Source organism: Arachis stenosperma, chromosome 6 (genome assembly GCF_014773155.1).
Source record: "Arachis stenosperma cultivar V10309 chromosome 6, arast.V10309.gnm1.PFL2, whole genome shotgun sequence".
Taxonomy (NCBI): domain Eukaryota; kingdom Viridiplantae; phylum Streptophyta; class Magnoliopsida; order Fabales; family Fabaceae; genus Arachis; species Arachis stenosperma.
In genome coordinates this window covers 125,493,950-125,509,691 of record NC_080382.1, presented here as the reverse complement: position 1 = coordinate 125,509,691, position 15,742 = coordinate 125,493,950, and the positions used below count along the sequence as shown (strand labels likewise).

General features: G+C 37.0%; 3 protein-coding genes across 3 annotated transcripts; all 3 read left to right on the top strand.

The window, feature by feature from the left end:
* The first annotated feature begins 2,509 nt into the window (after positions 1–2,509).
* LOC130933128 (CASP-like protein 1F2) lies at positions 2,510–4,356 on the top strand. The gene is made up of 3 exons (XM_057862650.1): positions 2,510–2,820; positions 2,941–3,067; positions 3,635–4,356. Exons 1-3 carry the CDS (start codon positions 2,597–2,599, stop codon positions 3,866–3,868), a joined length of 585 nt encoding a protein of 194 aa, XP_057718633.1. The 5' UTR covers positions 2,510–2,596; the 3' UTR covers positions 3,869–4,356.
* A 2,527-nt stretch (positions 4,357–6,883) lies between these two features.
* LOC130934546 (uncharacterized) lies at positions 6,884–8,200 on the top strand. The gene has a single exon (XM_057864106.1). The coding sequence runs from the start codon at positions 6,884–6,886 to the stop codon at positions 8,198–8,200; it is 1,317 nt and encodes a 438-aa protein (XP_057720089.1).
* Positions 8,201–14,457: 6,257 nt separating this feature from the next.
* LOC130934545 (uncharacterized) lies at positions 14,458–15,300 on the top strand. Its single transcript, XM_057864105.1, has one exon. It carries the CDS (start codon positions 14,458–14,460, stop codon positions 15,298–15,300), a length of 843 nt encoding a protein of 280 aa, XP_057720088.1.
* The last annotated feature ends 442 nt before the right edge of the window (positions 15,301–15,742 follow it).

The window sequence follows — 15,742 nt, the reverse complement described above, 5'->3', positions numbered from 1 at the left end:
GTACTAGAGTCTTCTACTTATACTTTATTTATTTTACAACAAAATCATTATTTTTTTCTTATCAATTATTTAAATAATTCAATAGTTTCTTAGTTTTCAAGTTTAGTAGGTAATTTATATTATTGTTATTATAATTTTAATTATTTTTTTAAGTATTTTTTTAACAAAATTTATACCTAAACTTGTGTCCGGTGATTTGCCTAGCAGACGTAGACAAAACAAATGATTTTATAATCATTGTATATAAATAAGATAATGTATGTTCTCGGTTCTTAAAATTCTCAACGTTTCATCACAATAGTTTTTGATTTTTTAAAATGACCAAATTAATCCTTAAATTTACAAATTATAGATCTCCGTTAGTCTCTAATTCAACTTAGGTTATTTTATCGTTGAGATGTCACACTTGCACAAATAAGAGAAATGAAAGTTGAACACAAATTATTGAATTGTTAATGTAATATTTTAACCAACTGAGCCAATTATACTCTTTGATATAGCTCTATTAATTTTTTTATAAAAAATTTGTCATGACTCCCATTATCTATAAAAAGTTTTATTATTGACTAATATTTTTCGCAGTACTATATTAATGGCAGTTAAATTCAAGATGAGCAACAATTTACTATTTATAAATTTAATGACTAATTTAATTATTTTTTAAAATTAAAAACTATTTTATTAAGCGTTGAAAATATTGAGAACTAAATTAGAAGCTACCGCCTCTATAAATACCATAATCATTTAGAAAAAATTTTAAGTATTTTTAAAATATTGATATTTCTGTAATTTTATTGTTGATTTTAATTATATATATAATATTATATTAAGTATTTCTTTAAAGAGCAGATAATTGTTTCAGTCGATTTTGACATAGAAAATCTTATATTTAGAAGAGTATATGTCGAGTTTGGAATATCTTAAAAAAAAGTTTTATTTAGTGCATTGTGATTTGAAATAGAATTTTTAGATTTCTAAATAAAGAAGAGAGGGACGACTATATTATGAGATGAATTATGTTCACATTTTTTATTTAGATATTTGGATTTTGGACCTTTAGTCATCTGGGTAGTGGAACCTTGAGAATATCTATTCTCTTCTGAATCAATCTTTGCAAAGCAACATTAACTTTTACTACTCGGATGTTCAAGCAGGTTTAGAGGTTGATTGATGTTGGACTGGTACGGCTTCAAAGGTTTATAACGCTTGTAGTGGTTATTTGTGACTCAGTAAAAAGATGTTTAGTTGGGAGGATAGGGAGAATTGGCTTTGGCTTTGCCGTCAACATATTCCGGAAAAGCACAAATTCTTGACCTGGTTATGTCTTCGGGAGGCTCTTTCTACTGTTGTATTTCATTTTAGGAGGGATATTTCGCACACGGATAGCTGTCCACGATGTTTCTCAGGTCAGGAATCGGTTTTACATTGCATTCGGGATTGTCCAAAATCTCAGCTAGTTTGGCAAGCTTTGGGGATCTCTGATCAACCACTGGATTTGATAAGTTAGTTCTTACTTAATAGCAAACAGCGCCCCTTTAGATTCTTTTCTGGTTTCTGGTGGATTTGGCATTCGAAAAATAACGAGATCTTTCATCCCTACGAGCCTTGGACCACGGACAAGATGACTGGTATGGCTTTGTTCTTGGAAAAGGAGCTTCGAAATATTTTTGAGTTGCAACGAGTGTCTATTCTCTCCACCATTAGTGGCTTTTGGATTTTTCTCTCGGTGAGTACCTTTAAGATTAATTGTGATGCTATCTATCCTGGCAATGGTGCTTGGGTTGGTTTTGCCTGTGTTAGCAGAGATTGGAAAGAAAGGTGACAACGAGACTGTCTGGAAACAATCGAGAGGAGAGTTGTTTGCTATTTGGAGAGGTTTTCTTTTAGTCTAGGACTCGGGATAAAGATATATTATATGTGAGACAGAATATGTGGAGGCCTTTACTATTGTCAATAATTTATAGGATTGGTTTTATTAATTCTTTGATGTTAAAAATTCGAGATATTATGTCTTTGAAATGACATGCTGATCTCCAGTTGATTTTGAGAGATGCAAATACAGTAGCAAATATCATAGCAAAAACTGCAATGAAAACGTTTTCTCTCCAAATAGAGCTTTTGTTGTCTTAAAAAGAGTTTAAGAGTAGTATCAACAAGATTGTCTTTTTTAAACAATTTTTTATTTATTTTTTGTTGTTATTTATTTTCTTTTCAATCACTAAAAATATAATATTAATTAAATCTAACGGTTAGAATTATTGAAACACTAGTATTTTTAAAACATTTCAAAATTTTTCAATCACATATATAAATAAATAATGACGAATACTGAACCAAAATAGGATTATTTTATATCTTTTATTGTTTTTATTTTATTTGCGTGAAAGACCCGGGAGAAAAAGAATTAAGTGTATGTAAGGTCGTCCAATTGTTTTATTGTTCCATTGGAAACTCTCACTCCCTCTTTGTCGTTCACACCCATTTTTCCTCCTATAAAAGCTAAGTTGGGCAGCACGCACTCTTTAGTCTTTACTCTACTCGCTATCTCTGTCCCATTCACATTCAGCCTATCCACTTTCCTACCGCTAAAGAACCCATGGCTGACCCAAAAAGTCATTACTCCATGGCCATCCAACCCCAACAACCACCCTCCTCAGTTACCGGAAAACACAGGATTCTCATCACTGCCCCTAACTTCCTCAGGCTCTTATCCATTCTATTCTCCGCGGCTTCCATCGCCGTCATGGTCACCTCCAACCAAACGGTTTCCCTCTTCTCCTTGTCCCTTGAGGCTCACTTTTACTACTCTTCAGCTTTCAAGTAAGCCTCCAATTATTTTTGTTAATCCTCAATTTCTATATATATGAAAAAAAAAATTTATATATATATATATAGATTTCATTTATTTATTTATTTATTTATTTTTGCTTTGCCGCATAGATACTTTGTTGCTGCAAATTCTGTAGTGTGTCTCTTCACTCTGTTGACACTCATACTCAACTTTCTGCTGGGACAACAATTACTAATGCGGAGGGACTATTATTTCTATCTATTCACACATGATATGGTAAGCTAAAAATTAATCTTTCTATCTTTTTTCTTTTCATTTATTATAATTTCAAGTATAATTAGATTACTCAACTATTTTTTAATTAATTTTAACTAATTTTTTAAAAATAAATTTTAAAATTTTAAATTCTGAATTAATCACCACATATCATTTTATCACTGTATAGAAATATATATCTAGTATTTATGACAAAATTTGGTTATAATGTTTTATAAAAATAATATTACTTGAAAAAATATCTAAATAAAAGAGAATTATAAAATAATAAAATAATAAATTAATTATTATTGAATTTGTAATTTTTATTGCTTGCGAAAGTAATTTGTGGAAAAGAGAATTTTTTTTTTTTATACCAACAGTAATTTAGCCTTATTTATTACCTTTACTTTCTCTTGTATTTTTTGGTAGATCTTTAATATAGTACTTTATTTAAACAGAATACTTCAGGAACACCTACCTTACTAATTTCATGACCCAAAGCAAAAAGAACAACCTAACTTTCCCTTTACTGTTATTTCCCCTTTTTCTCTTAATTTGCTTGTAACTGTTTTTATTTGGTACCAGGTGGTGACGGTGCTATTGATGTCTGGATGCGCCGCAGCAACAGCAGTTGGCTATGTGGGTCAGTACGGGCAGGATCATATGGGTTGGCAGCCGCTGTGTGATCATGTTGCCAAGTTCTGCAGATCCACTTTGGTTTCTATTTTGCTCTCTTATTTCTCCTTCTTTTCCTATTTCGCCCTCTCTCTCTTGGAGGCATATTCTTCCATCTCTTCTCCTTTCCCTTCTCCACACTAAGTTAAACTCCATGCATCATTCATTAAGTTAATCCAATAGTTAAAAATTTAAATTTACATGTATTTAATCGATGCACTGTTCTATTGTCGTCTTCGACGTTGAGCTCTGGTTGCCATAGTGGTCCCTCGACCCCCTTTTCGACAGTAACAGCAAATTGAGGGATGAACTAGCACTTCCTTTTCAGGCAGAACAAATTGATGCACAATATGAATCTCAGAAACCACTTTAAAAATTTAATCCGGAGTATATCTTGTATGATGTTTAAGAGTTTTGCTTTTCTTGTTTGTAATTATAGGTAGATTGGTAAGCAGTTGAGTTTATTGTTATGTTATGTTCATGTATGTAATTTTGGGGCAGAAATTTTAGGCTAAGTGTCTGCTTTATTCGGGCAAGAATAGCACACACAGCGTTAGGATCGGAGAAGGAAGTTTACGAATGGTGACAATATTATTATTATACCTTAATATCATCACTTCGCTTTCCGTTTTGTTGTTGTCATGGAAAATCATAGTCATAATTGCTTACCTGCATTATTTATTATTTTCGAATGATATTTTATTTTTGGTTCAATTTATCATTCGAAAATAAAATAGCATTTGAAAATAATAATAAATAGTATTTTCTTATTAATATTTAATTTTTTGTTAAGTATTTTTATTTGCTACAAAAATATCAAAAATTGAATATTAATAAAAAATATTATTTATATATCAAAATCAATTACTAAAATTTGTCATAATATTTTTGTATATAAATACAAGTATTATTTAATTTATTTTAAATATATATTTTGTATTATAATATATATTTTATATTAATGATTAGTTTTAATAATTAATTTTAATGTACATTTAATATAGTTAATCAATTAATTACTCATATAAAATATAATAAATATAAAATGATTATATATTTGATCACATTTATAATCTAATTTTATAAATATTATATTAAACAGTATAAATAATAAATAATATCTACTTTGATTGATACTTATAATTAAATTTCATAAATTTGACAATAATTAGTGCGTTTTTGGTAGTGAGAAGGGAGATAAAGAAAATAGAGAAATTGAAAGAGCGAGAGAGTGAAATTGATGACGATAAAAAAGAGACGAAAATCTATAACCATTTGAATAGAAGAGAACAAAATTAAAGTGTGGTGTTCATGCGCATGCACTATAGAAAAAAGGGAGGAGGCGTCCAATTCTAAACCCTAATCTGATGGTAACATTTTTTATTTCTCTTCAAAATTTGCTCTCAGTTATCATTGGAATTTCTTATAGTAAATTCGACCGCAATGTTACTGCCAATTTAAAATCCTTTTGGGGCTCAATAATTTGGATATGGAAAAGTTGGTGGTGATTTGGCTGGAAATGGGAGAACCATGTGTATTACTGTATTGTGGACATGTGTAATGCAAGGTCAACACGTGGGGAGCGTGTTGCCTGCTACACGCAGGGGGCGTGAAGAGACGTGGTGGAACCTCGTTGGTTGGAGCCCGAATCACGCCGGGGGCGTGTTGCCACAGCACGGGAAAGGCGTGCTGTCGTGGCGCAATGTCATTGGCTGGAGAAGGAATCACGCCGGGGGCGTGTTGACTCAGCACGGAGGGGCGTGGTGACGTGGAGCTAGCACGCGGTGGGCGTGATGATTCAGCACGGGGGGCGTGATGACACGTGGCAACATTTGATTGGCTGCGACAGGCAGCACGTGGGGGGCGTGGTGAATGCTCCATCTATATATAGGCAGAGTTGGACTTTATTTTCATTCTGAGTAAGAGTGTGTGAGTGTTCTTTGAGTGTTTTGTGAGTGTAGGTAGTGCAATGGAGGGTACCGCAAAGTTGGTGGTGTATCGCAACGGTGAAATAATTCGCAATACTCATGAGGGAGTGAGGTTTGTCTGCCAGAATCCGTTTTCGTTTGTGGTTCCATTCACCATGACGTTAATGGAGCTTCAGAACGGTCTCTGTCAAAGTATGGAGAACGGTACGTTAATGAGAGTGAGCAGAATTTTGTACCGGAATCCAGTTATAATTTTTGGTGGTCTAATACAATTTGATACCATGCCGATCACTGACGAAGGGAGTATGCAGAATATGTTTTAAATTTATCGGCAGACTCAGATGCGACAGCCACAGATTGAACTATATGTTGAGTTTGAAAGCGTAGAGACAGAAGGGATTCAAAATGTTTTAGATATGGAGGATGATAGAGCTGCAGTGTACGAGGGAATATATAGTGACAGCGAAGAGAATTTTGAAGCCACTTATGAAGCCGGCGATGAAGACGAGGATGGTGATGTGGGAGTTGAGACAGCAATGGAGAATATAGTGGTTCATCCCTCGAGCAGTCAACCGATGAACGCACCACCATTCATGCGTGAGTTGGATCTCGACGCCATGCATGCACCGGAATTTCCGGAATATGCAAACATAGGTACGTTCATGCATGAATAATACGTTTTTGTTAATTGATACTTTTGGAATGATTAATGAATCATGATTTTCCGCTTTACGTAGGCATTGCTGATCCTGAGGATGGAGAGTTCTGGATTGGAATGGAATACAGTACTAGAAAGTCAGTGGTGGCTGCAATTAGAAGATACACTATCGTTAGAGGAGTTGACTACGATGTGTATGAGTCTGAGCCACAGACCTTCTATGCAAAATGCAAGATGTATGGGCGTGGGTGTGACTGGCTTATCCGAGCCAGCTTGATACGGAAAAAAGATTGTTGGGAGATACGCAGATACAATGGAAGGCACACGTGCACAATGGGAACGATTTCACAGGATCATTCCAAGTTGGACTCGGATACCGTTGCTGATAGTATATTGCCGTTAGTCGAGACTGACCCGTCAATAAAGGTGAAATCTATAATAGCGGAAGTCCAGTCAAGGTTCAACTATACCATCAGTTACCGAAAGGCTTGGTTGGCAAAGCAAAAGTCCATAGCAAAAATTTTCGGTGGTTGAGAGGATTCTTACCAAGCCTTGCCATGGTGGCTATCGGTCATGGTTCAGAAGATACCTGGGTCAGTTGTGCAAATAGAAACACGCCCACTGTACAACGGGAATGAGGAGGCGCAAGGTGTAAAAATACTTCATCGCGTATTTTGGAGCTTCAATCCATGCGTTAGGGCATTTAGGCATTGCAAGCCTCTAGTTCAGGTGGACGGCACACACCTATACGAAAAATACAAAGGAACACTCCTGGTCGCTGTTGCACAAGATGGGAACCAGAACATTGTGCCTATAGCTTTTGCGCTGGTGGAAGGGGAGACAGCTGATGCGTGGCACTTCTTTCTCAGAAATCTGCGACTGCATGTTGTCAGAAAAGACGGTGTGGGTATGATTTCAGATCGGCATGAGTCAATTCGGGCAGCAGTAAATCGTTCCGGAGGTGACTGGCAACCTCCAAGAGCATGGTGGATGTTTTGTATAAGGCACATCGGCAGCAACTTTCTAAGAGCATTCAAAGTCCCTCACTTGCAGAAGCTTGTTGTCAACATTGGGTATTCAAGAACGGTGGAGGAGTACAACATCAACTATAAGAGGCTGGAAGAGCGAGGGGAGGCATATGCCAGGTGGTGCGATGCCATTGGACTCAGACATTGGGTGTTGGCATTCGACGAGGGGCATCGATGGGGCCATATGACGACCAACCTTTTCGAGTGCATTAACTCAGTGTTGAAGGGTGCCCGTAATCTACCAGTGCTGGCGCTGGTCCGAGCAACATATTATCGGTTAAATGAACTTTTTACACGGAAGAGTGCCGAGGCTCACGACCGCAAGCGTGCTGGGTTCACATACTCTGTATTTGCTCAAAAACGGATAGAGGCAAATATGCAACAGGCTGGGAATATAGTAGTGCACCGGTTTGACAGACGAAATGAGGTGTTTGAGGTGCGAGACATGGCTAGCGGAAAGGTGTCAGTTGTTGACCTTGCGCGACGGACGTGTGACTGCGGGCACTTTCAGGTGGAACGACTACCTTGTCGCCATGTTATTGCTTGTTATGCTAACCAGCGTCTCGATTGGCAGCAGTATATGCACGACGTGTACAAGATGACAAAGATCCGTAAGGTATATAGATTTGAGTTCACACCATTAGGTGATCCCGAGACATGGCCCGCATATGAGGGACCGACATTGGTCGCTAATCCCACCTTGAGACGAACATCGAAGGGTCGCCCCAAATTGACCCAGTACTTGAATGAGATGGATTCACGTGACATGCGGGGTCCTCGAGTATGTCGTCTCTGTGGTGCTCAGGGTCATAGTCGAAGTCGATGTCCTCAGCGTGCTGGACCGAGTGGTGGGGGTGATTGATATTTATTGCTATCGTGTTTGTAAGCTGATGTTTTTCATCGTAGTGGTGTTTGTAATTTTAAATTTCATTGTAGTCGTGTCTGTAATTTTAAATTTCATTGTAGTCGTGTCTGTAATTTTAAATTTCACAGTAGTTGTGTTTGTAATTTTAAATTTCACAATAATCGTGATTGTAATTTTAAATTTCACAATAGTCGTGTTTGTAATTTTAAATTTCGCAGTAGTGGTGTTTGTATTTTTAGAGTTAAATCTAAATACCCTAAATCCAAGGTCAACATACAGAACATACGAATTACATTAGCTTAATTCTTAGAGTTAAATCTAAATACCATAAATCCAAGGTCAACATACAGAACATACGAATTACATTAGCTTAATTCTTAGAGTTAAATCTAAATATCCTAAATCCAAGGTCACTTCTTCCCAGACATCCAGTTCAGTCCCTTAGCCATAATGCCCTGACCGAACCGCGACGGAGTATACCTATCAGGTGGATTGCACTCCGTCCGTAGGTCATACGGGTGACTCGGAGCGACCAAAGCACCTCCCTCTGCCGGAGCAACCGACCCAGCTGCCTCGCCCGGATCGCATAACCCACCTGCCTCTGCTGGAGTGGAGGACCCAGCTACCTCTGTCGGAGCGGATGCACCTGGGATGTAGTCATCAACAACTGTGTATGTCCGCCGCTGGAAACCACTATCACATGACGCTGTCGCTGACGACGGCTCCGAACCATGACCCTGCAAACCATGGCCCGTACCTACTAATGCCCCATGTGGAGCAGACGACGGTGAATGCATGGCGCTAAAATCTGACCAACCACCCAAACTAGCGTTGGCCCAATTTTGTGGCTGCTGATCTCCGTGACCACCAACAGAGAACTCAAACCAATCATCACCGGATGGAATCGTAAGTACAGGCTGCTGAGAGTGGTGGCTGACTTGAGAGTGGTGGCTACCCTGAGAGTGCTGGCCATGCTGACTGTGACGTCTCCGATGGCTGGACTCACTCTGCTGACTGTGTTGGCTACCCTGACTGTGCTCCGGTGGCTGTGGTACATAATATGGAAATGGCTGAAACACTGCATGCTGATCTGGCTGTGGCTGCTGAGGAACATACTCCTGTGGGGCAGGTGGCTGTGGTACATGTGGATGTGGATCTTGGGAAACGTACTCCGACAATCTCAGTAGATGCCCATATGAGCACATGTACCAATCCCGATACTCCATGGTCGGACTAAAATCCCAGGTCGGAAGGGGGTGCAGATCCCGCAGGTGAGTGTTTCGCCTGTTGCCCCACTCCTCTATCCATGCCCCATGAATAACTGTCCAGTCATGAAGCTGCACTCCGCGAAGAGCCATGCAATGTAGGTCCAGTGGAATATCCCTTGCTCCTTGCGGGGTAGGTTGTGAATACCCAAACTGACGCATCACTCGATCCACAGGGTGCCATTCGATGCACTCAAACGACATCAACGGAGCAACGGTGTCACACACATCGAGATGTCCGTGTAGCTCGTCGGGCACGATCAATCCGGCGTACGGCCGCCACTCAAACTGCCAATCATAATTCGTATGTCAGAACCCTAACTTTACTATTTGGAAATAGGATTCACAAGAAACATAAATGTTTACCTCCTGCATGTAGTCTATATGATGCCTAAATGTCACTACAGTATTCGATGACCACGCTGTGGGGCGCGCCGAATGACTCCACCTGAAACATGATTCATTGAAAAGATTTACATATGTAACCCTAAATCAAACATGCAACGTGAATATAACACAAGACTAAAATAAGAATTATTACCTCTTTGTAACTGGTATCTCAGCGGGTGGAAGGGTGTTCCTCGGTACGGGCGCAAGACATGGCATTCGCTCCCAAGCCCAAACAAACAACAAATTGAGAGGTCCATCCATCTCCTTTGTATCAAATCGTGATGCACGGCACAATGCTCTATAAAGATGTGCAAGACATGCTGAACCCCAACTGTAAGTATGGATCCGATCGAAATCTCGAAGCAAAGGTAGATACTTCGCATGGGCGTATGCGGTCGACTTATCCGCGAATAGGGTCGACCCCAACAAGTAGAAGATATGACATCTGACATATCGCCTAATGGAATCCTCAGTGTTTAACGGCTCCGCGTCTCTGACACGTTTTACCCAAGCCAGCTTTATATAGGATTTTGAAGAACTACTGACTTCTGGCTCCCGACCGAATATGGCATAGCTCTGGCTTCGCACGAAGTCGGCGCTACTGTCTGTCCATCCACTCACAGCCTCTCTGTCAATGGGTAGGCCAAATATATAAGCGACATCTTCCAACGTCACTGTAATCTCACCCACAGGCATTACGAAGGTGTGAGTCTCTGGCCTCCACCTTTCGACCAGAGCAGCTAATAACGGGTGAAATCCACGTATTATCCCAATCTTAGAGACGTGGTAGAATCCCGTGGCGCGTAGGTAGTTTTCTACCATCGGATTCCACGTCTGTGACGGATCCAATTTACGCACCAATAAATTCCTGTTAGGCTGCATAAAAAAAATTTGTTATTAATAATTATTAATATTCAAATTATTAATATTAAGAAAAATAATTAAATAAATTATATATTAACATTTATCTATTTCTTTACTTACCTACTGTAAAATAAATAAATAAATAAATAAATAAATATTAATAAATAAATTAAATTACACAATTCACTGAACTACTAATTTTCTTTGTTTACTGCCAAATATTATTTTCAAAAATAAATAAATATATAATTCTTTTCTTTTTTTAACATAAACAAATAATATTTTTAATTTTATTTATTTATTTGTCAAAATACGTATTTGTAAGAATATTTCTTTTTTCATAAATAGTTCACAGAGCCGACTTCATACATATTTATTTATCTATTTATTTTAATTAATTTTTATAAATACTGAAAATTATTATTTTGTCTTAAAAAATTCAAATATTTATTATTTATGCATTACTTTCGTTAATAACCACAACAAAATTTATATATTCAAAAAAAATTTATGATAATACTAAAAAAATTTATATACAAAAAAAATATAATTATATTTTACAGATTCAAAATTTATTCTAACACAGTATATAAAAAAAATAAATGGGCCTTTTTCTATATATTTATAAAATAATAACAACAACAATATTTAAAAAATTTCAGCATATAAAAAATTAAAATTTATCAACTTACATAAATTGGATGCTCCAAATAGTTGATAATATGTTCTTCAGCCGCCGCATAATTACGTACCATTTTTTTAAATTTTTATAATTTCTTTTTTCCTACAAACACCCTAACTAATTACACCTTCACTACTACTACTATTACTCAAACTACCCACTTTCTAATTTAACACTCACTCACTCAACCGACCCACACTGCCTTCTTTTTTTTTGTATTTCCCTTTCTTCCTTCATAACTTCATGCCTCAATCTCCCATCTTCAATGGAAGAAGAAGATGAATTTATAGGGCTGGCCACTGGTTACCGGGGAGGGGGGGTGTTCCCTGCATGCAGGCAGGCCTGCAACACGCCCCCCGCGTGATTCTGCCCTTCCTCGGAACTCAGCAAGCTTCACGGTCTTCAACGCTTCTCGCCCCCCACGTGTTGTCAGTCTCGCCACTTCATCACGCCCCCCGCGTGTTGCAGGGGTAGTTCCGCCACGTCGCCGACTTTGCATGGCCATCACGCCCCCGGCGTGTTGTTCCTGACACCACCCCCATGCAAAACACCCATCTCACCCATATTGGACTAATACACCAACAATGTTTCCATACAAAAAATAATTTCCGTCCTTTTGGTGCCAACTATACTATTGAAATTAGCGACATATTTTAAATTCTGACAGTAATAATCTCCAAATTCGATCATTCCATGTTTCCGTTGAATTTTCCTACAAGAAATGCGATAGCAATACTAACGAATAAAATTCATGTTTGTGTGGGTGATTTTTGTTGGCAATAAATTATTAGGTCAACTTGATTGAACGTAGTTTTTAAAAAGACTTATTTTATAATATTACTATTATATTATAGTAAAAAATGAATAAAATTATTAAGTTTCTATAAAAAGTTTGATTATGTTACTAAAATATTTTATTATTCTATTATTAAAAAATGTATTAGATTTAGTTAATAAAAAAGAATAAATATAAAAAAATACACATGAAAAATATTTAAGATCACAAAAATATACACAACAAAATCAAAATTCTAATATATACATAAAAAATAACTAACGATAAACAAAAATAACCTAGCATTAGTGGAGCTCTGTTCTCATTTATTTTATTTGTACATGGCATATAACGTAATTACCTAGTATCTATGTATTATCCTTTTAGGTAAGTGAGGTGGAAATTAACAATTTTAATTTTTAAATGCTAAAATCTTAGTTATCAAATTCGGTTTGATTTGATCGGTTCGATTAAAAATCTGGTCATTTGGTTAATTGGTCAGATCGAGCTACTCGTTGAACCGACTATGTAATTAACCTGGTAGAATTTGGTTCGACCCGACAAATTTTGATAAAAATCAGTGACCCGGCCAGTTGATTTGAACCGGTCCGGGTGGTGAATTTTTTTTAAATAGTTGAAACGGCGTCATCCCCCCTCCCTTCTCTAATCCCCCATTTTCCCATTTCTCCTAATGGCATCTGACTATCTAAGACTCTGAGAGTCTGAGTACCGGCGTCACCTCCGAAATCCCCACTTCGTTGAGTGAAAGCCTAATGGCTAATCCCTCCTTCCCCTATTTCCCTCACGGCCTCACCCTCACAGCCTCACCTCGTCTCTGCCCTCACCTCATCGTCACTCTCAGTCTCGCCCTCACCTCGTCGTCACTCTCAGTGGGTGGTAGTGGTGGTCGTCAAAAACGGCAGAAAGCGTTCATCAATGAAGCATCTCTGCCTCTGCTCCTTCGAGTCAGTTGGGTGGTAGTGGTGGTTGTCAGAAAGCTTAGAAAGTGTTCATCAAGAAGCATCTCTACCTCAGTGCCTCTGCTCCCTCGGGTCAGTTGCTATTGTATTTCAGTATTTCATTTTTAGAGTTGTTGAACCTAAGTATATTTTAGTTGGTATTGTTATGGAATTTGGTGGATATTACTATTGCATTTGATTTTTTGGAGTAGTTGTTGAATATGGACAAATTTTAGTTAGAATGGTTCTTGAATTTGGTGGTTGCTGTTGTTGTATTATTTAGTTTTTTAGGGTTGTTTGTTGCTGGTTGCTATGTTGGTAAAGTTGTTGCTGGTTGCTGCTATTGTATTTATTGTGTCTTTTAGAGTTGTTGTTGTTTGTCGCTGGTTTGTTTAGAGTTGCTGTTTGTTAAATTAGTGAACTTTGGTGGAATGGTGGTGGTTGCTGTGTTGCTTAAAAGCTTTTGTTGCTGAAAATATTTTTGATTTCTTTTGCTAGAATTTAAAAAATGTCTTCGTCTCAAACACCATCAGAAACGCCACCATCTCAAGAACAAGCATCATTAACAACTCATACCCCTGATTTTACCACTAAAAGAGTTTATAATAATAGTGGAAATACTGGTCTTGCTTGGGATAATTGTAAATAAATTGTGGAAAAAATAGAAAAAATTACTATGATGTGCATATATTGTGACAAACCTGTTAGGGGAGGTGGGATTAATCGATTTAAGTATCACTTGACTAGAAAATGAGGAGATGTTGAGAAGTGCAAAAAGGTTCCCCCTGCTGTTGCTCTTCAATTTGGGCAAATTATTGAAGAATTTATGTATAAGAAAAGGAAAACTCAAGAAAATTATGCAAAAAGTTATGAAGCATGTGATGAGGTTGAAAGAGAATTTGATAGAATGGAAGAGCTTGAAGCATGACAGCAACAACAACAACAACATTCAAGAACAAGGTTGCCACCACCTGCAACTAAGAAAGGGAAAAAAACTACTGGAATAGAGACTTTTTTTCCATTTTCAACAATACCTGGAGTCCAACCAACTATAAAAAGTGTATTGCAAAGTAAAAAAATTGTGAAAAAAATGTGACATTGCCATTGCAAAGTGGATGGTTGATGCTTCTGTGCCATTTAATGTAGTTAATTTAGCATATTACCAACCAATGATTGATGCTATTGCCAACATGGGTGCATGATATAAAGGTCCAAACTTTGGTAGAGTTCGTGGGTATTTGTTGAGTAAGTTGGTGGAAGATGTGAAAAAGATAATTGAACGGTATTGTGAAAATTGGAAGCAAACTGGATGTACTATCATGGCTGATGGATGGACTGATCGTTGTAGGTGCACTTTAATTAACTTCTTGATTTATTGTCCTAAAGGAACTATTTTCCTAAAGTTTGTTGATGCTTCTCATGCCTCCAATATTGCTGATTTATTGTTTAAGCTTTTTAAGGATGTTGTCAACTTTGTCGGTCCTGAAAATGTTGTTCATATAGTGACAGACAATGCTACAAATTATGTTGCTACTGGAAGGTTGTTGGAAGCTGAATTTCCTAAGTTGTATTGGTCTCCTTGTGTTGCGCATTGTATTAATTTGATGTTACAAGATATTGGAAAGTTGGATAAAGTAAGTGACACAGTTTCACATGCTTCAAAGATTACTAAATATATATATAATCATTGTCATCTATTGTATCTGATGAGGAAGTTTACTGGTGGACGAGAAATACTTCGTCCAGCTCCAACTCGCTTTGCTACCAATTTCATAGTTTTACAAAATATTCTGGCTCAAAAAGATGCATTAAGAGCTATGGTAACTTCTAAAGAATGGACAATCTCAATCTACTCTAAAGAAGTTAAAGCTAAAACATTTGTGGATCAAGTTTTAGACTTTAAGTTTTGGAATCAATGTACGGATATTGTCAAGCTTACCGAGCCACTTATTCGTGTGCTCCGTATTGTGGATAGTGAAGATAAAGTTGCAATGGATTTTCTTTATCAAGCTTTTTATAAGGCTAGAGAAGAGATGGTGAAGAAGTTTCAACGAAGGAAGAAGATTGTCGAGCCTTACTTGAAAATTTTGGATACTCGTTGGGATTCACAACTTAAAAAAAATATTCATGCTGCTGGCTATTGGTTAAGTCCTACTTTTTGATTCAATGTTAATGAATTTGAAAAACATAAGCAAAGCACTTCTAGCCTAGTAGATGTAATTGAGAAATATGCATATGGTGATCCAGAATTGAATTCTAAGTTGACAAGTGATATGAGAATATATAAGAATGTTGAAGATGATTTTGGAAGACAATCTACACTGCGTGAATGAAGCACAACGATGCCAGGTAAATATTTTATTTAGTTTTAACTTTCTTTATTAGTTTATTTGTTTAAAAAATCTAATTGTAATGCATTACCTCTTTTGATTTTAAGACCAGTAGTGGAAATCTTATGGAACTAGAGCACCAAATTTACAAAAGTTAGCTATTTGTGTTTTAAGTCAAACTTATAGTTCTTCAGATTGTGAGTAAAATTGGAGTATTTTTTAACACATTCACACAAAAAAGAGGAATCGGTTAGAACATTAAAAGCTTAATGAT

Excerpts from the sequence above, each read along its gene's own strand:
- LOC130934545 (XM_057864105.1), top strand. The coding sequence starts at position 14,458 with ATGGCTGATGGATGGACTGATCGTTGTAGGTGCACTTTAATTAACTTC.
- LOC130933128 (XM_057862650.1), top strand. The coding sequence starts at position 2,597 with ATGGCTGACCCAAAAAGTCATTACTCCATGGCCATCCAACCCCAACAA. Across the intron at positions 2,821-2,940 it reads TACTACTCTTCAGCTTTCAA|ATACTTTGTTGCTGCAAATT; the intron begins GTAAGCCTCCAA and ends TTTGCCGCATAG. Across the intron at positions 3,068-3,634 it reads ATCTATTCACACATGATATG|GTGGTGACGGTGCTATTGAT; the intron begins GTAAGCTAAAAA and ends ATTTGGTACCAG.
- LOC130934546 (XM_057864106.1), top strand. The coding sequence starts at position 6,884 with ATGGTTCAGAAGATACCTGGGTCAGTTGTGCAAATAGAAACACGCCCA.